Consider the following 27,955-nt stretch of genomic DNA (forward strand, 5'->3'; position numbering starts at 1 on the left):
TTTATCAAGCTTAGCTTTAAATTTATGAATATTTTTTTATGTGTATTGGTACAATGCAATGTTCCTTTCCTTTTGAATATTATATATTATTATATTATCAAACATAGGGTTCTGTCTCCAACCTCAGTTTATCAAGCTTAGCTTTAAATTTATGAATACTTTTTATGTGTATTGGTACAATGCAATGTTCCTTTCCTTTTGAATATTATCAAACTTTTAAATAACTGAAATGAAAGCATATATATATATATATATATATATATATATATATATATATATATATATATATATATATATATATATATATATATATATATATATATATATATATATATATATATATATATATATATATATATATATATATATATATATATATATTATATATATATATATATATATATATATATATGATCTGGCTCCATACAACATAAGTCAAGATGTGGGTGCCAACAAATTTCATCACAACCTTAAAAATAAAATATATGTACCATAAAAGAGGACATCCATTAAATATTAAAAAAAATCTTTGCATATAAAAGACTAAAACCTATGAACAACACTTCAGAAATAAATACTGGACAACAAAAATATTGCAACCATTACACAACTCTAAAATTGCCCACACACATGTAATGTTGTTCTCACCGGCTCGGACATGATATAAAAATAAAACATCGAAAATCACAACTGTGGTTGCCATCACACCAATAAAAAAATTTACCTGACACATTTCACACAAGAAATGGTGACATAATTTTCAACACCTTCCCACTTCAGTAGGCAACTCATGTGGCAGGTGATGAGCTGGAACACTGGCTGGTGTGATGGCTCCTTGAGCACTCCCCTGTGGCCTGGCCTGAGTTAGGGGCTAGAGCTCGGGACGGCTTGGTAGGCAAAGTGGCTCTTCTGGTGGTGCCGTGTGATGAGGTTGTAAGTCACCAGGATGAGCAGCAGCACCCCTAGAGCAATTGCAGCACTAGTGGCTGGTGGCAAAGGAAGACATATTATGAGTCATGGTGCCCATCCTGCACCACCTAAGACTATACAATACAAAATATTACTATACTTAGTCCTCAAGAGACAAACACACACACAGCTCTCTACTGGTGACCTTGCCTTCCTAACTAATTCTTAGTCATCCTCTCTTGACCGTTTCAGTGAAACTTTTGCTGTTGGCTTAGGCATCTCTAAAGATTTTGAGTCTGGCACATTATCTTTGCTTTTTAAACCACCCTCCTATGGATTCTGTCCCTCACTCTGTATGTAGTGAGGTAGAAGATTGCTTGCCATCTCTCATTTGAGTTTGGATATTGGGCATTGTAGGGTTGTTGGTACTCTCTCAATGTTTTATTAAATAGTAAAGGACTTTTCTCATCCGCTTCATAACTTTTAGCCAAACCTTTGTCAAGCAACCAGAGTAACTAGTTCTTCCATGAACTCCATGGCGTTTGATATTGTCCGATGGTCCATATCACAATTTTCTAGATGTTTCTTTCCTGCAGTGTGTAGGCTCTGGAATAGTCTGCCTTTGGAGATTGTTACTCCTTCCACTATTGAAAAATTTAAAACGTTGGTTAATGTTTTTCTTCTGCAGTCGTTTTAAGTCCTTTCTTTCCTCTTTTTTTCTAGGTGTGTCTTGACCTACACTGACAACTCCTGGTGCTATGATTACAAATTTATTCTGTGAAGCTCTTGGCATGATCATTTATAATAATAATAATAATAAAAATAATAATAATAATAACAACAACACTGCGGTGGAATTTAAGAGGTAGAAGACTGCTAGTAAGAGGAGGGGATTTGGTGAGTTGAAGCACCTTTGAATCTACTCTGTCTAGTAGAGCTATGTGTGTGAAGCCCCCCCCCACACATGAGATGCATACTTCATACAAGGGCAAACAAGGCCCCTGGATATGGACAGTAGTATCTGGGAGGGGGAAAAGAATTGGAGGAGATGAAACAGAATGCCCAACCTCAAGGAAGCTGATTTAGTGAGAAAGGAGATATGAAGCTTCCATTTAAGATTTTGAGTTAAGGATATCTATCTATCTATATCTCCAATGCCTTGCTCCCTCGCAGGAACTTCCCTCCTGGGGGTGGCCATGGCAGAAGTGTCTCCATCTCTCCCTGTTCTGGCACTCCCTCTCAGCACATTCAATCCTGCTGTTTCCAACTCTCTTGATCCAATACTCACTCACCCTATTGATCCACTTCACAGGTGGTCTTCCCGACACCCCCTCCCTCAATCCTTCCTTCATACTCTTCACGAATTCATTCTCCCCTATTCTCATCATGTGTCCAAACTATCTCAGTGCACCACGCTTCACCCACTCCACCACTCCACACTCCACTCATTTCGCTGTCGCACCCATACCAAACTGCTTATACACGCTTTCATTACTTTCTCCATCCCATCCTGACACACCACATGCACCTCTTATATAACTCATTTCCATTGCATGTATTCTTGATTGCTGTGCTGCATTCCTTGTCCATGTCTCTGATGCATAGGACAGAGTTGGCAGGATAATACTATTCCTTATTCCCCTCTTTACCTCCATGCTCACACTTCTTCCTTTCATAACTCTCTCCAGTGCACCCACCACCTGTCTGCCCTTCACTGCTTTTTCCCTCACCTCACCTTCCATACTGCCATGCTTACATAAAACAGTCCCTAAATATTTAAACTCAATCATCTCCATCCTCTCATCCCCTAACCTTATTCTACACTTCGTTGTACCCCTTGTTCTAACTCTGTACGGCTTTGCAAAATCAATGACCTGTTCTCTCGCCCTCTCAAATACCATAACCTTACTCTTTCAAGCATTCACTCTCAGCTTTCTCCTCTTACACACCCTGTCAAACTCATCCACTATCCTCTGCAGCGTCCCCTCATTCTCCGCCAACAACGCTATCGTCTGCAAACAGGCCAGCAACCAATGACTCCTCTGTACCTCTCACTTTCAGCCTTGGACCAAGCTCCCCCACTCTGGCTTTCATTTCTCTCATACAATTATCCATGTACACATCAAAAAGCCATGGTGGCATCACACGCCCCTGTCTCACACCCACACCAACACCAAAACTCTCATTCAACTCACCCTTCATGTGTACAGAGGCACTCGCATCCTAATAGAAGGATCAACCACATATCCTTAGAACATCCCATAATCCCTTCCTGTCAACCCCATCATATGCCTTCTCCAGGTCCATGAATGCAGCAAACAGCCTCCTATCCTTCTCTATGTATTTTTCAACTAACATTTTGAGTGCAAATATTTGGTCTACACAAACCCTCCCTTTTCTAAAAAAACTTGTTCATCACCTACACTTTTCTCAGTTACTTTCTTCATCCTCTCAAACACTTTTCTTGACACACTGAGTAGACTTATTCCCCTGTAATTATTACAATCACCTCTGCTTCCTTTCCCTTTGTATAGCAGCACAATAATTTATTTATTTTTTTTTTTTTTTACGTCGTTGCCTGTTGCGCCGGTAGGCATCTTCCTGGTGGGGCCTGATGGTCGGCCCAAGGCTTCTTCCAGGTGGGGCCTGATGGTCGGCCCAGCCCGTTCTGGCGCAGGCGAGTGTTTATAGTGGCGCCATCTTGCATTGGCCTTTCTCCAGTCCTCTGGCACCTCACCCTGTTCCCATGCTAGGTTTCATATCCATAATATCCATTTCACAACTACACCTTCTCCATACGTCAACATTTCTGCTGTTATGCCATCAGCTCCAGAGGCCTTTCCTACTATTAACTTTTTCATTGGCTCCTCTATCTCCCCTCTCTCCATCTTCCCCTGTGGATCTGGCCGCCCCACATTGATCTTTATTCCACTTCTTCTCTCCCTCCCACACTCTCATTCATTAAAGTTTCAAAGTGCTGCTTCCATACCTCTCTTATCTCCTCATTCCCTCTCATGAACAAGCACGAGAGTTAAGGACAGACGATGAATATTTATTGTAGAAGAAAGTATCAGCTGTGTGGGATAGGTGTGACTGTGTTGAGGTGACAGGTGGAGAAACTTGAGTTTATTAGGCATTAAAAGACACCAAGTTTCCTCCTGCCCCATTTGGAAATGATAGCAAAATCTGAGGTTAAGCATTTTGCAGCATCCAGCCTAAAATCATGTAATTCCTGTAGGGAGAGAATTATATTTCATTAAAAGATGCTGAGTAATGGAAAGTAGATTCATCAGTATAGAAGTTGATTTTCCAAACACCTATCCCTTATTCTTTGGTAACACACAGCTGTCCCCTTCTTCTACAATAAGCATGCTCGGTTTATCCTCAATTTAAATCTTGACTCGAAACTTCATATCTCATCTCTAGCTAAATAAGCCTCCTCAAAGTTAAGCATTCTATATCGTCTTCTTCAGTTTTCCCCCAATCAGATGATGTTCATTTGCAAGGGAATTGTCTGCTCTCATATGGAGAATGCATCTGATGTGAGTATTTACCTATTTGTAGTCTACTGGGCCTGAGCTAAGCTCTAATAGTCGAATCTCCATATTTACATTCATCCAGCCTTTCATTCATTTGTGCGACACTGTTTGCCTCCACCACCTCTTCCCGCAAGCTGTTCCCTGTGTTAACACTTCGATGTGGAAAATTATACTTTTTTAAGTCACTCAAACAGGTTCCTTTATTAAGTTTCTTCCTCTGTCCTCTCAGCCCCTGTGTTCTCGCAGTTAAGAAGAGATCATCTCTATTCACCTCACCAAACTTATTTACCAACTTATACAGCATGATCAGATCTCCTCTCTCCCTTCTTTGTTCCAGTATTAACAAATCCATCTCCTTCAATCTGTCTTCATACGTCATATTCAAGAGTTCTGGGACCATTTCAGTTTCAATTCTCTGTATCCTTTCCAGCTTTCTGATGTTTAGAAAAATGTAAATACAATGTATTCTATTGTTATCTAATGAAGTCTGTTGTTTTTATCATTGTTGTATATCAGCTACATATTTGATGACAGGAATGCATGTAATGCAACAATTTGAGGGAGGCATGCTGAACGCCAATTTTTTTCCTGAGCTTGAACAGAGCATAGATAAATACAACAGGTAAACTAGGTAATTACAAACAAACAAATGAGATATGCTATTAACAAAATCAAATTTGATGTATAAAGCAACAAGTAAACTACGTAAGAAACAGCAAAGACAGGAGCACAGAAAACTCCATGCTGACTAAAGGTGCACCAAAAATTAGTTACTTTAATACTTATCCCACAACCACTCAGTCCTCACCGGGGTTCCTCATCTGAGTCTTGTTGTGTGTATGTGTGTTTAACTGTGTCTTAGTGCTTACCACCTTGAAAAGGGAATGACAATAAATGCTGTGAATCTGGGTAAAACAACTGAGTGGCTACAAAAGGAGCAAACTAAAAATTTCTAGAAGCAGAAAAGTATTTATATCAAAATATTGTACCAAATACTATATGTTGTTGCATGAATAATGGAGATGCATTGCAGGAGAATATGGAGAGGGATGTTGTGTAGACAGGGTTCAATGAAAATCAAAGTGACTAATGAGAGACTGGATTCCTATAATAGTTTCTGGGTGTTGATGTTTGGATGAAAACTTAATTTTTTTCAAGACTTGATGCATCAAGCCCATAATTAACCCTTTCCTGTCAAGGCCATCTGTGTAAGCCGCACTTTCCTTGCAACCCACAATTGCAGGAATCTCAAACAGTTGCATAGAGATTGATTACTTCAAACGCTCATAGCAAAGTTAATTTTCATCATAGAAAGTTTGTTTAGATGTCATTTTAAAGCTTAATAATTGTGCTAGTATTTGCAATAGCCAAAAAATGAAAAATCTACAAAGCATAATGCCAAAAATGCAAGCTGAATGTAGGTGACATGCAAAAATTTTACACATTACTCAAAAGAAGATTTGCCCCTTCAAAAAATGTTCAACATTGCAATTTTTTAACCAGCATGATTAAATTTCCTTTCTAATATATATATATATATATATATATATATATATATATATATATATATATATATATATATATATATATATATATATATATATATATATATATATATATATATATATATTCTTTGTATTTTGACCAATAATAACACATATACATGAGACGGAATAAGAAGGAACATTCTGCGTTGATGGAAACAAATGCTACACAAATTTCTTTGTAGTCCCACAAGCCGCAAGCCATCTTCACTTTGCCATATGGACAAGCTATAGCAAGTATCAAGCTAAGTGTTTGGCCCATCATCCAGCATTTGATGTCTTGAGATATATTAAATTTAAATATTTAACCCTTTAAGTGCTATGGCCGGGCATGGATTGAATCCCGGGGAGAAGTGAAGACAAAATTCACACATTAGCATCTCAGAAGTATCAGTGTGATTTAGGAGGGAGGGAGGAAGTAATGAATGAAGAGGAGGAAAACGCAGGTGTATTCCCATTGGGGGATGATTAGCAGAGATAATTATCTTCCTCTTTCTCTATTCCTTCCTTTCTTACTCTCTTCCTGTCTTCCTCTCTTTCTTTCATTCTTCTTTCCTTTTTTACTTGCTTTCTCTTTCTCCTTTCTTTCTCTTTCATTCTTCCTCTCTCTTTCTCCTTCATTCTTGTTTCTTTCTTTCTCCTTCTCTTTTCTTCCAATTTCTTTTTTCTTTCTATCTTTTCTTCTCTTTACTTTCTTTCTCTTTCTCCTTTTTCTCTTTCTTTCATTCTTCTTCTTTCTTTCACCCTTTCATTCTTCTTCTTTTATCTTTCAACCTTTTCTCTTTCATTTTTATTTTTTCTTCCTTTCTTTCTTTCTTTCCCTTTTCTTCTTTTCTATTTCTCCTTTATTTATTTATCTCTTTCATTTTTTCTTTCTTTATCTTTCTTTTGTCTTTCTTTCTTTCTCCCATTCTTCTTCTCTCTTTCTTTTTCTCTTTCTCCTTCCTTCTCTCTTTGTTTGTTTCTTTCTCTCTTTATTTCTTTATTTCATTCTTGATTTCTCTTTTCTTTCTCTCTCCCCTTTCTTTCTCTTTCACTCTTCTTCTCTCTTTCTTTATTTCCTTATTTCTTTCTTGCTTTCTCTCTTTCACTTTCTTTCTTTTTTCTTTTTTCCTTTCATTCTTCTCCACATACACAGGATATTTTGAAGAGGGAGTTAGGAGAGGAGGATGGGGCTAGGTGGGGAAGGAGGAGGAGGAAGAGGTGGAGGGGAGATCATTATGGAAAGGAACTCTCTCTCTCTCTCTCTCTCTCTCTCTCTCTCTCTCTCTCTCTCTCTCTCTCTCTCTCTCCATTGTGACCAACAAGGTGCCAACTCGCTGCCCGAATATAAAAACATCCCCGGACGCTCATAGCAGAGAACCTGGGAACAGTCCACAGACGCTCATAGCACTGAAAAGGTTAAAAACATTTTCTGGATGATGATGAAAGTTGCCATCGGAACAGGACAGGGTTAAGTGGTCATGAATAAACAAAAGTTCCCATATCAGTCTTCCTTGTCAAAACACAGTAGGTTCATTCCCTTTTATAAAATTCATAATGTAATGCTTCCTAGCAAATTCTGTCATAAAACATTCCTCTAATTTTTTTTTATCACCCCTAATATTTTTGTCATAAGACATCTCATAAGCAAATATTGTCATAAAACATTTCCCCTTCAAACTTTGTTCCCTTCTGTAATACATTACTCTCCCTCTTTATTGCCACTGGGACGATCACAAGCTGCTGCTGTAAAATGTATGTTCCCAACAAACACCAAAACAGTGAGGGATTGTAAACCATTGTAAATGTAACCATTCACAATAGACATACTGAGGTTTCAATGAGAGGGAGAGAAAAATAATGATATATAAATAAAAAAATGAATATAGTGGTGAATGGAAGGAGCATATGGCAGCTCCACAGGATTTATGTCAATAAAATTACTCATTATAAGTTTGCACAGCTGCACCAACACTTGTGGGTGCCATCACACTCACACACTCTCCCCTCCCACACATATACATTTCCAATAAGCGCCCGCTCACACGCCTCACTGCACCTTGGCCTTTAGAGAGTGTTTGCTTTTTATTACTAGTCTTTCCTTTGACAGACTGACAGTCAACCACCAAAATTAAGTGATTCATTAAACTTCTCCATATATATATATATATATATATATATATATATATATATATATATATATATATATATATATATATATATATATATATATATATATATATATATAAGTTAATTTTTTTTTAAATCTACCTTGCCACAAGGTAGGAAATATAGCTAAAAAGATGATGCTGATGATGATTATATAAATGGCAATGATGCTAACAACACTACATCACCACCCAATTCAAAATAACATACATTCACAGGAACAAGAGAAGCAAAGAATGTTTTCTGACATTAAAATCTAAAACATTGAAAATTAAAAGAAAATATTACATCAGAATTAAATATGATCTTTGCCACCCCTGTAGCACTGGATCACCTGAAAGTGTTCTCTGGAAATTCCCACCTGCTCACAGAAGTGCACAAGCACAGAAAGACAATTAAGTCTTAACATGTTTTCTCCTGAGAAACGCCTCCTCAGAGGAAGAAAGATCAAAGGTCTCAAAATATTTCATGATGAATCCAAATTGTTTGTGATTCATGACATCTCACAAACAAGAAATAATGGCACTAAAATTCAAACTTCACCAAATTCTTTTTCACCAAAGTTGTTGGAGTGTTGAGAATGGAAAAAGCTTCCACCTTCAGTGATTCAGTGCAACACGACTTATTCATTTTAAGAATGTACTCGACGGCCACTTTCTCCACCTATATATTCGCTAAGGTAGAAATACACCTTGGTTGCCTTCGATGTCATTCAGTCATTTAGCTTAGGTCTCAGGACATACCACCTAGTCTGGAGTGTGGTCTGCTTGGTCTGAACATCAACATAAATCTCTAGAATAATTAGGATTCCTTACTGAGCTTAATAAGATTAAGAGAAGGGAACCCCACTCAGGTATTAACTGAAGGGTTCAAGGATTGAAATGAAGGTTACAGGTATTGGCTGCTTTGCTGTAAGCTGAGAGAAAGCTTGGGGAGTAAATAATGATAAAGCAGATTAAAACAAATTTTAAACAAACAAACAAGTAGCTGATGTTAAATTATGCATACAGTATTGTATTTCTCAGCTACTGAATTTTCTTTAAAAACTTGCCATAGGAATATACTAAGTGCGAGAGTAAGTGTGTAAAGGTTTGTGGCCTCACCGTCCTTGCCACGGCTGCCATCTTGTTTGTTTTGCTCCTGTACCCGGAGCAAAACAAATAAGATGGCGGCCGCGGCAAGGACGGTGAGGCCACGAACCTTTACACACTCACTCTCGCACTTAGTATATTCCGTTTCCTGACCTATAACTATTGCATAAAACATCCCTAATTAACGGTTTTAACAATAACTTTAACTGAATATCGTTATTAATGCAGGGACAGATCTGCCAAGCTTGAAAGACCCAAAAAGCATCTATGTGTATCATACTTAAGGATTATTTTGCTTACTTTAACACTGTAATGTTCTGTTTGTACTCCAACAAGTGTTTGAAAGTAATGTAGAGATATAGAGGTTTACATTCATTCAATTATTTTCATTAATATAATAAAAAAAAAAAAAAAAAAAAAAAAAAAAAAAAAAATCAACAACCCTGCCCATAAGTCACGCACAACCCACCTACTCATGATCAATGCCTTTTCCCAACTTCCTGTGCTTTCCTCATTGCTTCATTGACTATCACACCAAACAAAAATGTTACGTGTCATCTGTAAAACTGTGACTACAAAGATGTCACATCAAAATATTGCACACAAAGGTGTACTCCCCATGGTGAAAACAAGCAGCACATGGCCACAAAAAGCTGTCTTCCTGTAAAATGTCCAGCGAAAATTTGTCACAGCGTTATTATTTCCACACACGCCACGGACGCTTAGGGTGCGGCCACACTGCAAGCGGTTTGCTGGGAGGGTAGAGGATAGCGGGATGCCTAGCGGGTCAGAGGCAAGGACAAACACATGTTATCTAATAGGAGTGGCCATACAGGATGCGGGTAGCGGGTAAGCTTGGAGGGAACCAGCTACCCATGTCCTGTATGGCCACTCGTATTAGACAACGTGTTTGTTCTTGCCTCTGATCCGCTAGGTATCCCTCTACCCTCCCAGCAAACCGCGTGCAGTGTGGCTGCACCCTTAGGGATGTCACTCCTCAATAAAGATGGGCCTGTTGGTACTATAATAATTTTAAAACTTCATTATATGATGTTTTAGCACTCTTTATGAAAATAAATTGGCTGATGCTAGCGTGTATCTAAGTTACACTTTTTGCTGACGATGTACATTTTAATCCTGTAAAAATATTTTTTGGTATGTGTGTAAATCTTGCACCATCTGATCACAAGCTGGACTTGTGATGGCCAGCCTGTACTCTCCCTAATTTATAGGCAAAGCTGGGACATTACAAACCACATCTCCCTTTCTCAAGGGATAACAGTAACTTCTTGTCAGCGAATAAACATTTTTGGCCTGATCAAGGAGAGAACACCAGCCTGCCATGATGGCAAGCTGAGCAAATAAACAAATACTAATTCAACATTATCACTACCCAATCCCAGCACATCTCTGACTATTACCACCACCACCACCACCACTACTCACCAGCTAAGGCATTGAGAGGAAGGTCAAAGGGGGAGGGGGAGTGGCACTCCTTGTCCATATTCTGTGGCACTACTGAGGCTGTAAGTGCCAGCCACTTATCCAGAGGGCACCTCTCTGAGCAGCCTGGCAGGATGAGGGGGTGAGGAGCCTCCGTCATGGCGGTGTCATTGCAGTAGTACATCTGAGGTGGGTGTGTTAGGACTGTTTACTACTTATACCACTCATGCCTGTATTGAGATCACCACTACTCCACCTGTTACACCACTTGTACCATTGTTAAGGCTGTAATAGTTTTATCTTATTACTGTCACTTTCACTATTTCTACTCCTTTAGCACATGGTTGGCCAATACATCCCATATCACAAAAGCTACTAACAAAAATTATTTTAGATGTTATTTTATACAGAATAAAAGTCATTTTACTAAACCCTTGATATAATGGACTAATTGGGGGGAACTTAGTCCGTTAATGCTGAAAGTCCGTTGTAAGCAGCGGAAATTAAAAAATACGTATAATAATAACTATGAACCCTAATAAATAACGGTATATAGGTTTTTTTAATGTGTGTGTTGTCAGCACGTTGTCTATAGCTGTACAGCACACTTTGCCAGATTGGCTGGGGGGGGGCCTATTGTTGTAGGTATGGGTAAAATTTCATAAGTGCGTCCATCTAACACGGGCAGATGAAACTTTTTTTTTTTTTGGTAGTTTTTGGTGTGTTATGAAATGATCTGGTAACTGTTTCTGTCACAAATCATTGAATGATTGACTTTTCAATGCCTGTTGTGCACCCGCTGCCGCAGCCACAAAATAGCTCGCAGAGAGAGGTTAAACTTGCTTACTGTTTCTGTAATTCACTCACTGCTTACAAAGATCAAAAGTGGACAAACTAGAAAACAATCAGGCAAATTAATGTTTTTCCTTTTGTATATTTCCCCAGTGCACATGCGTGGTGGACAGCAGAGCGACTTATCGCTGCAAGGAGGTATTTCTCACACCAGCCCGTGCAGTGAACCACCCCCACCGCTGCCCTGTCCCATCCTGTGCTTCATATTTCCGCTGCCCTATAACGCATGCCGAATAAATTTAAACTAACCAAACCTAACAACCCAACCTACCTAATGGACCCCTCAAGCTGTGTCAGTACTGACACTCACAAACACTTGGCTATTTTCCAGTACATTTACGTCCTGGATTGATGCATGAGACTTTCTTGTGGAGTAAATACGTTCTTCATATAAATGGGAACCACAAGGAGGAAAATATTTCATCAGGTGGACTAAAAAAGACTGCAGTAACCGAAAGACAGGACAGCAGATAAAGGGAGGAAGGCAAGGCGGCCAGCAGACGCTATAGCAGTTACCGGGTGCGGTTGGTTCAAAAACTATTCTCAGTCGGTCCCCATGGATTTCTGACCCTCTGACCTTGTCTGTTATATCCAAAATCCATTATAAGTGGGTTCGTTATATCGAGAGTTTACTGTACTATTTATAGTAATAATTTGGTAATAATATAGTGCTGAAAAAACAAAGATCGCATTCATTTAATCATTTTTTTTAAGTGTCTGTCTTATTGTCACTCACCACATGACTGCCAAGCCTGTTGAACCAATTCTTGCCAGTGTCCTTGTTGAATCTGAATTTATCAAACTTAAACCCATTACTAGGTGTCCTACCTGGCTCTCTTACCATCAGGACCTTATTAATATCCCCCTTATTAAAGCCCTTCATCCATTTATAAATCTCAATCAAGTTTCTTTGCACTCTTTGCCTTTCTAGAGAATGGAAGTTTAATTGTTCAAGTCTTTCCTCATATGGCAAGTTTCTTAACCCATGAATCATCTTAGTCATCATCCTGTGTACCGATTCTAACATTTTCATATCCTATAGTAAGGTGACCAGAACTGAACTGCATAATCAAGACGAGCTCTCACTAATGCTAAATATAGCTTGAGGATGACTACAGCATTTCTGTTGCTTACGCTCCTAGAAATGAATCCCACTACCCTGTCTGCATGATTTCTAGCCTGAATGCATTGTACCCTTGGGTGGAGATTGGAGCTCCCTAAGACCCCTAAATCCTTCTAACACCCAGACCTGCTCAGGAGAGTGTCATTTAACCCGTGGGCTTTGGCTATGGGAAAGCCGAGAAGTGCCCGAGAAACGACAAAATTACTCTGCATTTTGAGACTAAGAAAAGAGCATGGAACGTACATCAGAGTACTCCTCTCATAACCATAAAGCCGTTAAAAATATTTACTTTTACTCAAACTCCATTCTTTTTGGGTGGTGTTTGTTACAAAATAAACAGTCTCGTGATGCGTGGCATTTAGCCGAGAGTCGCTTGTTGTGTACCATAGAGAATTTGACAAGTGATTACTGTATGGATAGCTAATTCAGTATGCCATGACCTTACAGCACCACCTATGACAAAAAAGCCCACCTGAAGATCACTCACCCACCACATTGACCTAGGGCATTCATGGTGGGTTGCGCTATGCCACCACCGCCTACAAGTAGCTCGAATTAGACGTTTTATAGCGAGCCCTTTTTAGGGTCCACCGTACCACAGCCACGACTCATGAGAGGCCAAAAAAGGGTCTGCCGATGTTCTCGGGTTAAGCAATAATTATCTGAAGGATTATTTCCGCCTACACTCAAAATACTGCATTTTCTGACATTGAACTCCATCTGCCACTTCCCCACACAATCATACAATCTGTCAAGTTCATCCTGGAAAACACTGGCATCCTGATTTGACTCAATTACTCTGCTGATTTGTGTGTCATCCATGAACTTTCTGATGACACTACTAATTCATGTATCTAAATCACTGATGTAAACAATGAACAACAGTGGACCCAATACCAACCCCTGAAGGACTACTCGTAACACAGCCCCAGTCAGATTTTTTACCATTGATTTGCACTCTTTGCCTCCTATTGCTAAGCCACACCCTGATCCAGTTCAAAACTTTCCCATCTACTCCGTAGGCCTGTAATTCAAGCAATAGTCATTAATGAGGAACTTTATTGAACGCTTTACTAAAATCAAGATTTAATATATCATAGTTTTCATCTCTATCTAGTGGCTCAGTTACTTTACTGTAGGACAAGAGGACTACTACCAGTGCTGTTTATATTTTATCATTCTGCAGTTATCAACATACGTATTTTTCATTTTCTTCCACTGTGTATAATTCCTCTTGCCTAATGTACGGTTTACTTTTAGATATTCATATTCATGTGGGTTATAATTTGTTGCCCTGCCCCACAAGCATATATTGACCATATTGCAAGTTACCTAAATACACCATTGATTATTATCACTATGATTACACAAATACCTTCACATAGTGCTGGTCATTGACCCTGTGCAGCTCCACCAGGACAGTGGCAATGTAGGGAGGTGCCACCCCATTAAACACTCCAAGGCCCTCCAGCAATGAGGCTACAGTCTTGTCGTGGCCGGAGTACATGAACATCTTGGTCTGAGAAGCACTACCAGCAGTCCTCACCTTCATGTTGTGGCCAAATTCCTTGATAAGCGGCCCTGGAAATGTATAGATGGAGGAGGGGGATGATTGGGGCTGGTTGGTATGTAATGATGGGTGAGTCGGGGTAAGTAAAAGCAGGGCAAGACTGTGCAGATGGTGAGTGTGGATGATGAGGGTGCCTGGTGTGTAATAAAAGATATACAGTAATACAGGTTGAGAATCCCTTATCTGATATTCTTGGGATCGAAAGTGTTGTGGATTTCAGAATATTAACTATTACCCATAGGGGTATCTGCAGGCCCTTTTGACATTTTCCACAATATCTTTACACCACAGAGCACACAACACACGGTAATCAAAATGAGTAACGAGCAAAGGTGTTACTGTGATGACTGCTGACAACAAACTACGGCATAGCACATACAGTTGAGCCCCACTTAGCGCGAGATCAATTAGCGTGAACCGCAATTAGCGCGAGCCACCATCTACCAAGAAAAAAATTAATTAGCGCGAAAGCCTCAGTTAGCGCGAGCAGCCACCACGACTGAATTTTGAAAATCGCGCCAAGCCGCCATGATGCGCGGCACAAGCCGCCATGATGCGCGGCACAAGCCGCCATGATGCGCGGCACAAGCCGCCATGATGTGCGGCACAAGTTGCCATGATGCGCGGCACAAGTTGCCATGATGTGCGGCACAAGCAGCAAGAGCCCTTACCTTAGCAGACGACGCCATGTTGATACAGGTTAAGTGCTTTGTTTACGTTGTGGATGTGGATACGGGCAACTGACCTTGGCCGTGCGTGACGCACACGCGGAAAATTTGGATTTGCCGGTTGTCCAAGTGTGATACTGCCTTAAGGCAGCGAGGCCGCTGACTTGGTGAGCGCCGGCGATGACGTCATCGGACTCCCAGTGAATCACAAGCGTGTTTTCAGAGCTCAGTCAATCGTATTTTTTTTTTTTTTAATGAGTGATTATTTTGAGTAATTATCAAACACAAAAGTCAGACCCACGTGTGCACCAAATAATTTTTTTCGTATTGGTTACTTTATTCAATTAGCGCGAATTCAGTTAGCGCAACCGCGTTCATCCACCTAATTCTCACACTAAATGGGGCTCTACTGTACCAGAGTTGCCAGGTCGTAGACTGTGTTCCCACCCAATCAGCAATAATTATTTTTTCCCCACCAACTTTAATTAAAAACAGCCCAATAGGGCGGGTAAACTGTGGACCTGGCAACCCTGCAGCACACAACAGCTGTATGTGGTGGCACCTTCCCATCACTTTGTGGAGTTTTCCATTTGTGACACGCCATGTCATCATTCAAAAAACTTTTGGATCTTGGAATTTCGGATAAGGGATTCTCAACCTGTACCTCGGTTTATGAGTGCCTTACTTTATGAGTGTTTTGATTAACGAGAGAAAAAAAATCACTAAAAATGCCTTAGTTTATGAGTGGTGACTTGGTGTATAAGCATCCTGTTTCTATAAGTCAAAAGACATGAGCGTGGGTTCCCTCTGCTCGCCGCAAGACGAGAGCGATCAGAGTGGAAATCAATGGGAATGGGATCTCAGTTTACATTGTACAGTACCCTCCCTACGGCCAATGTCCATACGCCCAACCAGGAGCAAGTTGTCGGTTGTCTGCGCATAAGGTGGTGTTACACTAGGCCTTTTTCCTCCAACCGCATTGGTGGTAGGGGCAACCAGCAACTCCAACTCCTCTGGGGCCGGATTCACAAAGTTACGCAGTAGCAACTACAAGTTATTAGCTGTCTTAACCCTTTCCATCTGTGACGCAGACGTCGGCGTCACAGATGGAAAGGGTCAAGAGGAAATGGAAGAGGATTAATCCTCTTCTAAACCTCTCAATCCTCCTCTAAATTCCTCTTAACCCTTTTGTTGCAAAACGCTCGCAGCGAGCACTAGTGTAACTTGCTGGTGGTGCTAAACGCTCGCTACGAGCTCCAGTTGCTCTCAAATTTCCCGCGTATGAGTGTGTTCCAACACTATTTCTCACACCACAGCATTGCCAATTCAGTGGGTTTTTCACGAAATTTGGTGGAAAATCATTTCAGCCTAGGGCGGAAAATTCACAGACAAACAACTGGTGGATGTTGTTGTCCAATATAGCGGCATTTTTGCATAGCTTCACCTATCACATGACTGATATTTTGACCAAATAGTTGTAAATTTTGCAGTTGGCAATACTGTCCTGCCAGCACCCCATCATCAAGAGATCTACTCAGTAGTTGCCTTATGGCTGACCGTCACGCACGTATAAATGTAGGTCTTCACAGGCAACACCCCCTGAACGTGCCTGTACATTCGCAGGAGAGGCTTACATTATCAAATCTTATAGTTACTGGCCTCCTCTTTCCAATGGTGTTTTTGTTTTTTAGCTGTGATGAATAATTTTTGAGGCCGGATCCCACTCACCATGCTTCCTACGGCCAATGGAAAGGCCCAGGGGGTGGGTAAGAGCAAGAATGGGAGTCAAGGACCACAACAAGGTGTGAAAAAACCTGGTTGTAGCAGCCTTTTCCTTTTCCTTTCGGGTCATATCGCAATTTCAGTTTTCAATAAAATCAAATTTTTGGGGTCCCTATCGCAAACTCGGTGAATTGCAAAATTGAAACTCGCAATCCTGGAGACTGTACTGTACTTGGAGTCCGAATACAAGTACAAGTACGAAAGCACTTTTGACCCAGAGTACAAGTACAGGTACAGGTACATGATATAGTGTACTTAAGAATGAGTATGAGTACATGTACAGTAGAACCTCATTTATCTGGCATGAACAGGGGGAAGCTCGTGCCAGATAAACCATTTTGCCATCATTTTGAGACTTACTCTTATAGAACTGACCTTTTTTTCACTTTTTTTATTACATCCAGGCCTATAGAACTGGTAGGCTTCCTTGGTTGGACCTAGGGGTCAGCCCGAGCCCGTCATGGTGCAGGCAAGTGTTTATAGCGGCGCTATCTAATCTATTCGAGAGAGAGAGTGAGAGAGAGAGAGAGAGAGAGAGAATAATGAATGAATGAACACCTCATACCTGCCCTGAGACGTTTAAGCTCTTGGGTGTATGCCATTAGCTTGAAGCTGAAGTTATTGATTTCCTTCATCCTGTCATACACTTCCTTTGCCCAGTTTGGCAGTGTCAGGTTGTAGAGAGACTGGAAAATGCGAGTAATAAGGAGAGAAGATTTATATCACTGACAGGCAAGCCACACATACAATTCATGTTACATTTTACTTCATGTGCACCAATTCCAATGTTTGGATAGTTATAAGGCATGGCTGGTTAGAGACAAATGTTCTATACTATAGTCGGTTCACCCAAGTCTGAAATGAGCATTATCGTGCCCTAGCAACTTGCTGTCACATGGCATGTCTGATTTCATGGATACTGTATGCTAGCCTACGCATAGTAAACAGTCATCAGTGTCAATAATATACAGGCAGCAATAACAACTACCGTCAATTCTAGTCAATTATGAGTTAAAAAATATTAGTAATGTCACAAATAGCTGTTTTGTTGATTTACAAGATCACTGATTATGATTATTAAACAGTCTTGAAGTTGTCCACCACTGAGAAAATTAGCAGGCTTTACATTAACAAAACTGCTATTTGTGATATTACTAATATTTTTTAACTCAAAATTGACAATAACTGGCAGTCATTGTTATTGCTGCCTACACTGACACTGACGACTGTTTACCATGCGTAGGCTACCATACAGCATCCATGAAATCGGACACGCCGTGTGAGAGCAAATTGCCATGCCAGGGCACGATAATGCTCACTTCAGACTTGGGTAAACCGACTATAGTGAAATGGAGGACAGAGGAATAAAAGGAAGGACAGTTCCTGGAGCAATGAAGTCCTAGTCAACAAGAGGAGGAGTGAGATTACTGTACCAAAACTTGCATAAGACAACCTTGGTACTTATCCTACTGTATGAAGGCAAAACACTTTTGATATGAGTAAAAAGTTCAAAGGTGACAGCTGTGAAGGGTGTGCTGAATCCCTCTCTCACCTCGATGTAAAGAGTATCGAAGAGGTAGCTTAAGGTGGTAACGTTGTCCACTGTTACACCAGATTTTTCAGTGACAAACTTGAAGAGGTCCTGGTTGGCCTCAATCACTTTCTTCACCTCAGGCAGTTCTTGAACCCGCTTCTCCTCCAAGAAAACCCTAGGACATGCCTCGTCCACGCTAAGGAGCTACAGGGTAAAAGGAGGATATATATATATATATATATATATATATATATATATATATATATATATATATATATATATATATATATATATATATATATATATATATATATATATATATGATGCTTGACCTCAAGCATCTTCAGGTTAAATTAACTTAAATGAACTAGTAATAAAAACAGTAAAAGTATAAAAATGTAAAGTATAAAAGTAAAAGTATAAAAACTGTAAAATATTAAAACATCTAAAAGATCTAAAAGAGTGGCAATAATTGCTGGTCAGAAGAGAGGTGTTAGTTTAATGGTGGCTAAGTGGCCACTGAGGCTTGTGGAGTGCTGCGGGCTGTGACTGTGGTGCCATCTATTGAGATGTGAATGCTGTATGGGGTGCCTATGGAAGGTTAACAACTGAGTTTCAGTGTTCTATGGGAGCCTGTTGTTTGGTTATTTATTCCATGGTTGTTTTGTTTTATTATTAAGGCTTCTAGTATTTGTAGTCTATTGTGATCTGTTTCTTTCCTCAGGATTTTTGTATATCTTGTGTTAATTGCTTGTTGTGGTTGGTAGTAAGGTGGGGCTTGGGGCCTCCTAATGCCAAGTGCATTGTCATACAGCGAGACAGAGTTGTTGCTGTCATGCCGATGTACGAGCTTTGTTGGAGCTCGCATTCTCCAAGAGGACAAGGGAACTCGTGAACAACATTAATTTCTTTTAGGGAGGGAGTGTCGGGCTGTTATTGTTTTTTCTTATGAGGCTGGTTGTAGTTCTGCTTTTATAATATGTTAGGATTTGGAGTTTATCATTAGGGTTGATGCATTCTGTGTTGTTAGTTGTTATTTGTTTTAAGATTCTTTCATCAGTTTTATAGGCTGGGGAGAATTGGTTAAGACAGTAAACGTTAAATGAAAGTGACTTGCAAAATTTGGTCAGTGTTTTTGATAGTGTCTGTAAAAGGAGAGAGCTGAGAGTAAATGTCAACAAAAGTATAGTGATGGTTTGTGAGTGAAATAGAAGTGAGGTTGTAGATTTTGTATGCCCATATAGAGTGGGAATTGAATGTGAAAAAGAATACAAAATAATTTTGAATGGTAAAGAAATGGAGGAGGTCAATGAGTTTAAGTACCTTGGATCAGTTATGTGTAAGCATGGTGGTATGGAGAGAGAGATAAGAGAAAGGGCACTGCAAGGAAGAAGGGTGGTAGGGTCTTTGGGATGAATCATGAATGGCGAAAGTGTGAGCATGAAGGTAAAGAGGGATTTGAGAAATACAATAATAGTACCAACCCTCACATATGCAAGTGAAATGTGGGCCTGGAATGAAAGTCAGAGGTCTAGAGTGCAGGCAGTGGAAATGAGTTATCTGAGGAGTGCTTGTGGTGTGAGTAGAATGGATGGAATGAAAAATGAAAGTGTGTATGAGCGTTTTGTCACGGGGATGAAGGGAAGAAGTGTGGAGTGGTGGAAGTGAAGCGACAGACTTTAAAGTGGTTTGGCCACATGGAGCAAATGGAGGAAAGTAAGATGACCAGAAGGGTGTATGTGAGTGAGATAGAGGGAGGGAATGATAGAGGAAGACCTTCAGTGAAATGGAGAGATAGGGTGCAAGAGAACGTTAGGGAGAGGGGGGAAAGATCTTTGAGAAACTTTGAGCAGGCAAGGAGGGAGTGTCTGGATAGAGAAAGTGGAAACTCTTCTCCCGTGGCCATTCCCTGGTGGGAGCTCCTAGGAGCAGGCGTCGATGAAATGATGATGAAGAGGGTGGTGAAAATACTTGGGGAAGTAAACTATTGAAGCTGGTAACAGACAACCTGATGATGCAGTGGGTGCAAGGAGAAACAAGGTTGAGAGGGGATGACAAACCATCAAGACTTGACCTAATTTTCACAAAAAAACGTGGAGTTGAATGAAGGAGTCAGTCATGAGTGCCCCTTGGGAAAGAGCGGCCATGAACTATTGGAGATGAAAACTGTGGAAGGCTGTGAATATCGAGAAGAGGCTTATAAGGAAAAAAGGAAAAACTATGCTAAGGCAGATTACCTTGGACTCAAGACTTTCTTCAGTGGGGTAGACTGGACTGATACGAAGAGGAGTACTATAAATATTCAAGAGAAACATGACTTTTTATGAATATTTACAACAGAGGAATAGAGATATATGTTCCATTCTACACAGTAAAAACTAGAGGAGAGAAAACATGGTTTGGATGGAGGTGTGAAACAGCAAGAAGAAATAGAAATAAGGCATGGAGGAATTTAAAGAAAAGACCAAATAAGAACAACAGGGACAAATATAAAAAAAAGCAAGAAATGAAAATGTGAAAATAAGGAGAGAGGAGGAAGCTAAATTTGAAAGAAGTTTTTAAATGTAAAGAATAACCAAAAATGTTTTATAAATTTATAAATGGGAAGTTAAAAAGAAATGGAGTGGAAAGGCTAAAAGAAAAATAAATGTATTCTACGAAAAGGACAAAGAAATTGCAGAAATATTAAAGAAAAATTTTCATAAAGTGTTTACAGAAGAAACCAACTTTGACTGGGGTCTTGAAAACTGCAATGAAGGGAAACTAAATCATGTAAAGGTTGAGAAAGGAGAACTGATACAGCTGATGAAAACCTTAGATGGAAGGAAAGCTATGGGACCGGATGAAATCTCAGGACAAGTGCTAAAAGTGTGTAGAAATGAATAACTGGAGCCCCTTTATGACATTCGTGTTCGTGGCTTGAGCAAGTCAACAGATCCTGCCGGGAGGTACTTGGGTTGGGAAGGGGGCCCGCATGGAGACTCGCCCGGAGAGACCCCTGGGCTTGGCGTCGTAGGGTGGGCGAGGCGACACTCCCCCCGGCGTATGCCCCCATTGATTGATTGATTGATTTATGACATAATAACATGCTCTATAAATACAGGAAAAGTGCCCTTAGAATGGAAGAGAAAGAGCATTGTACCAATTAATAAAATTGGAGATAAAACTGAACCACTAAATTATAGACCGGTCTCTTTAACAAGTGTAATGTGTAAGATTTATGAAAGTATAATAAAAAAAAAATGGGTCGAACATTTAGAAAAGGAAAACATGATAAATAAGGGACAATTTGGATACAGAAAAGGGAAATCGTGTGTCACTAACTTACTATGTTTCTACTCAAGAGCAATAGACGTGGTGCAAGAGGGAGAAGGGTGGGCCAGTTGTGTATATCTTGATTTGAAAAAAGCTTCTGACAAAGTTCCGCACAAAAGGTTAATCTGGAAACTACAGCAGTGGGGAGGAATGGGCAGAAAGGTTATTGAGTGGATTACTTAACGGGAAGAGAAATGAGGACAGTGATTAGGGAAGAGAAATCAAATTGGAGGAGAGTAGAGAGTGGAGTTCCTCAAGGCTCAGTTCTGGCACCAATAATGTTCATAATTTATATAAATGATATGCCAAAGGGTATAAAAAGTTATAAGAGCCTTTTTGCAGATGATGCAAAAAGTGAGGACGGAGGAAGACTGTGAAGAGCTGAAAAAAGACCTGGATAGTGTATAGATGGAGCCAGTTATGGGAGATGGAATTTAATGCAAACAAATACCATGTTATGGAAATGGGGAAAAGTAAAAAAAGACCAAGGAAAACAAACAGGATCGGAGAAGAAAACTTTAAAGGTGGTACATGAAGAAAAAGATTTGGGAGTAACGATGCAAGACACACTATCCCCAGAAAAGCACATAGACAAGCTGTTTGGAGAAACCTACAGGATGATGCAAAATATAAGTGTATCATTCCATGTTATGGACAAAGAAATGATGAAGAAAATAATAACAACATTGATAAGACCTAAACTTGAATATGCTGCAGTTGTGTGGTCGCCTCACAAAAAGAAGGATATCAAAAAGTTGGAAAGGATACAGAGGATTGCATCTAAAATGGTCCCAGAACTCTCAAATATGACGTATGAAGACCTAAACAAGATTTGGAAGTGGAGTATGGAATGAGAGATGAAATTCAATGTGAAGAAATGTCGTGTTATGGAAATGGGAAAAAGTGAAGCAAGACCAAAATGGACATAAAATGGGAGATGGTGAAACACTAAAGAAAGTACACGAAGAGAGTGACCTGAGAGTAATAATGCAAGATAATAAACAGCCAGAGAGTCATGTTAATTGGATATTCGGTGATACTTATAACATGGTGAAAAATATAGGAATAGCATTCCACTACATGGATAAGGATATGATGAAAAATTAATTACCACTATGATCAGACCAAAATTGGAATATGCAAAGGCAGTGTGGTCTCCCCATAAGAAGAAACACAAAGAAACTAGAAAGAATACAAAGGATGGCAACAAAAATGGTTCCAGAGTTGGAGGGATTGATATATGAGGAAAGACTAAAGGAAATGGACTTACCAGCACTAGGACAAAGAAGAGAAAGGGGAGACCTAATACAAATCTATAAATTATTGAGCAAAATGGAAGTAAATAACAAGGAGTTACTACTAAAAGAAGGAATTACCACCAGGAACACAAGAGGACATAGTAAAAAATTGAGGAAGAGAAGATGCTTGAGAGACATAAAGGAATATAGCTTCCTGCAAAGAAATATAGAGGTTTGGAACAGACTAAGTGAGGATGTAGTATCAGCGAGGAGTGTGAAAAGCTTTAAAAAAAAGTTGGATAAATGCAGATACGGAGACGGGACCACACGAGCGTAAAGCCCAGGCCCTGTAAAACTACAACTAGGTAAATACACACACACTGGAGGGACTGACATATGAAGAGAGACTAAAGGAAATGGACTTGCCAACACTAGAACAAAGAAGAGAAAGAGGAGACCTAATACAAATATATAGGCTATTGAGTAAAATGGAAGAAGTAGATAATGAGAAATTGCTACTAAGAGAGGAACCTTCCAGAAGGATTACTAGAGGATGTAGTAAAAAGTTGAGGAAGGGAAGATGCTCAAGAGACATAAAGAAATATAGCTTCCCACAAAGAAATATAGAGGTTTGGAACAGATTAAGTGAAGAAATAGTATCGGCGAAGAGTGTGCAAAGTTTCAAGGAAAAGTTGGATAATTATAGATACGGAGACGGGACCACACGAGCGTAAGCCCAGGCCCTGTAAAATTACAACTAGGTAAATACACACACACACACACACACACACACACATGCACACTTTTTTTTTTTACAGTAATGGAAGCAGCTCAAGGTCAAAAACAAATGGAAAAAAAACATATATGGAAAAATTATACCTGTAAGTTCATCACAACTTTGCCTAAAGTTGAGTGAATAAAAGTGGAGTCACTCCATCTTTATAAGCCATGTCAAAAAGTCTAGTGTTAACTGCACTGAAGGACATATCTAAAGACATATATCCCCTCCAAGAGATAATACAATAAATAACACACCTTGTCATATGCAGCGGGCACAGTGTGGATGGGCGTGGGCACCCAGGGGAGGTCTGCCTCAAAGCGCTCATTGGGCTCCTTTGGGTAGTAGAAGCTGGCCAGGTTGCATGCAGCAGACATGAGGGTGCGGTCAACATCAGTGCTAAGAACGTTCAACTCTCCCGGCACCCAAGCGGGCCCCACTAGTGCCTCATACCGATTCCGCAGCCACCGTCCTAACCCATACTGCATGACTTTACCTCTCTGTGGCATGGGAGGAGGAGGAGGAGGAGGAGGAGCAGGAGGAGGAGGAGGGTAAAGAACATAAGAGGAAAAGGAGGATGTGTCAGAAAAGAGGATAGAAAAAGAAAAAATGTTGCTGTAGTGACACTCATATGTACATTATAATATATACACATAACAATCAGTCTGAAATCTGCAAAAAAAGTGGTTATGAACATGACAAAATTATACATGTCAATACCACCTTTTCACCAAAACTTATTCAACTGTTAATTTATTGGATTTTGTATTATTTCACAGTAATAAATGTATTCCACTGCTGCAGTAATTTTGGACAGGACAGACCTAGATTTTAGTGTAACATTATAAATATTTCAGTGAAAGCCTGACAATAAATGTACACGTATTTGAACATCATGTTGTATCTTTAACCTAGTAGCAGCGACGGGCCAAATTTGTGGCTTTACCATGTAGCAGCGACGGGCCAAATTTGTGCCATGATATAAACCCTCCAAAATAGATGATACATAATCTGATCACAAATGCCTTGATATATATTATGAAATGGTTTATGTGAGGGGTGACTTTTTTTCATTTTTCTTGCTTGAAGGGACCATTAAGAAACATGATCCCCGCTGCTACTGGGTTAAAAATATTATCATCATCTTACATGTAGATATGTGATATTATGATAATATATAGGAACTGCCTTGAATAAAAAGAGATGAGCAACAAACAACTTGGTATTCAAGAGGTTATGAAAGAAAATGCTACATCAAACTAACAAAATACAAGAGCAAAATTGAAAGGCAATAAAATACTGGCAGTGTGAGATGAATGGCAGCCTGTACCTACCTTAGTGAGCTGGCCGAGTCCTGCAGGCCAGAGGGCAGAGACATTTTTGTGGGGGTCTGTGGGGTACATGAGGATGGGTGAACGGTCCCCATGCCGGTAAAGCTGTGGGAAAAGGGAAAAAATTAATGATTACAGGATAAACCTAACTACATATTCCATTTAGTTCTCACCTATAATTACCTTATATAATTACCTCAAATTCCACATTACTGATGTAAACTAAATAAAATCTATCTTATTTTCCAATATAAAATGCTAGCCACAACATCCTGTGGTTATGGGGGCCCTGGGGATGATGGAGAACAAAGTGGAGGTCATAGAAAACTTAAACTTTAGGTGCTATGACCATATAGAAAATAAGAGTATACCTTATACCTACTGCAGTGATAACAGCTGAAGCACTAACATAAGGATGCCCCTCCCCCCTAACATTCCCAAAGCAACTCTGTAGATTGTCTTAGCATATGAGCTTGCATGTGACCCTGTACTGAAAGTAGCTGCAATTGAGGTCAAATGAGACAATGTTATTGAGTGACAAAAATGCTGCAGCAGTGCCAACACTTCAAATAGCTGGGGTTGCTGGCACATTCCCCTGCCTGCCATTCTTGAGTTACGTTTACACTCACTGATGTGAACATAAGAAAAGATAGATGACTGCAGGTGGGCCCTAAGGACTGGAACAGAGAAAACAGCAGATGGTACAAAATGACAGATAAAATGGCAGGTAGACAGGGAAGTGACTGGAATATATATAGCTGGAAGGGGATAGAGAAATGATTATCTGAGTGGGGTGAAAATGTTAGGTAAAAATACACTTGACTGGTATGCAAAAGTAGAGGCAAACCAGGGAATAAATCATTTTTTGATGGATAAGTGACACAGCGCCCTCCATCACCCCAAGCTGTGTCCTTTTTTCCCGCTTCCTGAATAATCCACCTCTTCAGTGGACGTGCCAAACCCTGACGACAGGTTGGTACACCCTTAACCTTAGTCCTCCCACATGTTTGCTGTGTGTGGCATCCCTAAAAGGATGGGAGGGTGAGCAATGCTGCAGTCGTGTGCTGTGGCTAAGAACACACCTCTATGCTCCATTATTCAGGCCAAGACAGGCGACCTCTACTGACTAGGAAAAAAAACCTTTGTCCTGTATATTAAAATTAAAAAAAATAAAAAAAATTATGTAAAACTACTGCTTTTTATTAAGATTCAAGACTTCAAAATTCAAAATATTAAAAAAGATCTTTCCTCTTAGGTTTCAAATAAAACTGTTTTTATTTATTATTATAGCTACTTCTAAATTAAAAAAACAAACAAATTCTACTTAATTAAATAACTTGCAACAAGTAGTATGCAACATAGTAAAGTATCGGAAGTATCAGCAGTAAATCAGCAGATACTTTAAAAATGGGCCAATACTGCAATTATACTAATACCAATACATCAGTACATCCCTACCTTACATTGACTAACCACCAAACAGAAAATAACTACATACATTCTTTATAATATTCATTGAAACTAGCTTTTTCATTGACTTGCCAGACACTTACTTTTAAAATTGATCACCTCACTCAGAACTTGCCCCAAAATGATAGAATATTTATTGTTCCATCAATTTTCCATGAGTAGCAACTGATGTGCCGCTATACATGGGCTCCCTGCCTGGGCTTCGCCCACCATTGACCCTGCGGTAAGTTAGTTATACTAATCTAACTTAATCTAAGCTAACCTAATGCTGACCACCAGTAACAACAACAAGATAGCTGTGCAAAGTGAAGCACATTTATTTATCAAAAACAATAAAAATTAACTATCTGACCTACCCTGAGCTAAACATACTAAATCTAACCTAACACAACAAAATCTAACCTATGCCCACTATCGAATATGTGATAAGCTGAAATATATTACTAACTTTGTTATCATCAATTTGAAAAATATATGTGCTTCCTTTTAATTATGTTATTATTCCAGTTTGTAAATATCTTTTATAACATTTGCAATGCTGAATAGGACACACTACAGCATAAACAATAAGACAGCTCGTTTGGTTAAAAAGGCATGCCTAGTCTTCCTGCATATTTGCCAAGTGACCTACTGCCACATATTAAAAACCTATCCTTGCAAATAATTTGTCTTAAATAATCGTTGTCGAAAAGGAGTAACCTATTATTAAATTCACATTAACTTTCCTACCTATTTTCCAGTGATAAAGAAACTATCTATCTTTAATACTGCATCCTATTTGACATAATTATACTAAAAGAGACCTGCATCCCTGAAATAAACTGCTCAGGTGTGCTAAATAATGGACGTAATGTGTGCTTCCACCCAAAAAAACAACATATCCTCCATGGTCCTCAAGTTTGCAGTTAACGAGAAAGGAATATGATGAGAAATGGATGAAGTTGTTCGTTAGATTGACAAAATACTCTAGAATGCAAAATGTTTAATCAGTTTTAACTTGGGAATAAAGTTCTCCAGAGTGGTAAAGAATGGTTAGATAGTCCACGTTATTTAGCTTTTAGTTATTAACTGTCTTGGGTCAATAGCATTACTGCTGAAATAGGAAAGTTATCAACCTTGGCCTCATTAAGTTATCTAACCACAGGAGGGAGCAACTATACAAAATACGATATTTAAAATAATTGGCCCGAGGATAAGCTTGCAGTACCTCCACATTTATCTTTCACCCATTGCAATTGTGCAGAAATCACATCTTGAAGACATGTAAGAAGTCAGTGTGAGCGTTTTCAGCACGGGGAGTGAGTGAGTGGGTGAGTGTGCGGGCCGCGGAAATGTTAGCCCGTGGCCTCGCCGAGACTACCTGCCGCGATAACAACACAGCGGAGGGGAACATTTCCAGTGTTTTGTGGGGCCGCCAGCACTGCCTGCCCTCCACCCTCCCTGTACTCACCATCTGCACCAACTCAAGGGTCGTATCCTCCTCCTCGGCCTGCGCAGGCTGCCCCTGGAGGCTCAGCAGAAGCAGAAGAAGGAGGAGGAAGGAAGGGGAGGGCGTCATGACTAGAGGGAGGCGGGCGGCGGACTGCGACGCGGCCAAGACCTTCTGACAGGCGACAC

General features: G+C 39.8%; 1 protein-coding gene across 2 annotated transcripts; it reads right to left on the reverse strand.

The window, feature by feature from the left end:
* Window positions 1–393: 393 nt before the first annotated feature.
* LOC127005195 (prostatic acid phosphatase-like) lies at window positions 394–27,955 on the reverse strand. 2 transcript variants are annotated; one of them, XR_007758370.1, is made up of 9 exons: window positions 27,789–27,955; window positions 24,872–24,973; window positions 23,795–24,037; window positions 18,225–18,410; window positions 17,238–17,358; window positions 14,028–14,233; window positions 10,681–10,861; window positions 5,257–5,320; window positions 394–986 (listed from the first exon to the last, which is right to left on the reverse strand). XR_007758370.1 is itself a non-coding variant. In XM_050873890.1 (8 exons), the coding sequence occupies exons 1-8, from the start codon at window positions 27,894–27,896 to the stop codon at window positions 865–867; spliced, it is 1,269 nt and encodes a 422-aa protein (XP_050729847.1). In that variant the 5' UTR covers window positions 27,897–27,955; the 3' UTR covers window positions 397–864. The 2 variants fall into 2 exon arrangements, 1 of the variants encoding a protein (XP_050729847.1); XM_050873890.1 differs by lacking the exon at window positions 5,257–5,320 and having other exon boundaries at window positions 397–986.

This window comes from Eriocheir sinensis, chromosome 29 (assembly GCF_024679095.1).
Source record: "Eriocheir sinensis breed Jianghai 21 chromosome 29, ASM2467909v1, whole genome shotgun sequence".
In the NCBI taxonomy this organism is placed as follows: Eukaryota; Metazoa; Arthropoda; class Malacostraca; order Decapoda; family Varunidae; genus Eriocheir; species Eriocheir sinensis.

Excerpts from the sequence above, each read along its gene's own strand:
- LOC127005195 (XM_050873890.1), bottom strand. The coding sequence starts at position 27,896 with ATGACGCCCTCCCCTTCCTTCCTCCTCCTTCTTCTGCTTCTGCTGAGC. Across the intron at positions 18,411-23,794 it reads TGCCCGCTGCATATGACAAG|CTCCTTAGCGTGGACGAGGC; the intron begins GTGTGTTATTTA and ends TTTACCCTGTAG. Across the intron at positions 10,862-14,027 it reads ATGACCAGCACTATGTGAAG|ATGTACTACTGCAATGACAC; the intron begins GTATTTGTGTAA and ends CACCCACCTCAG.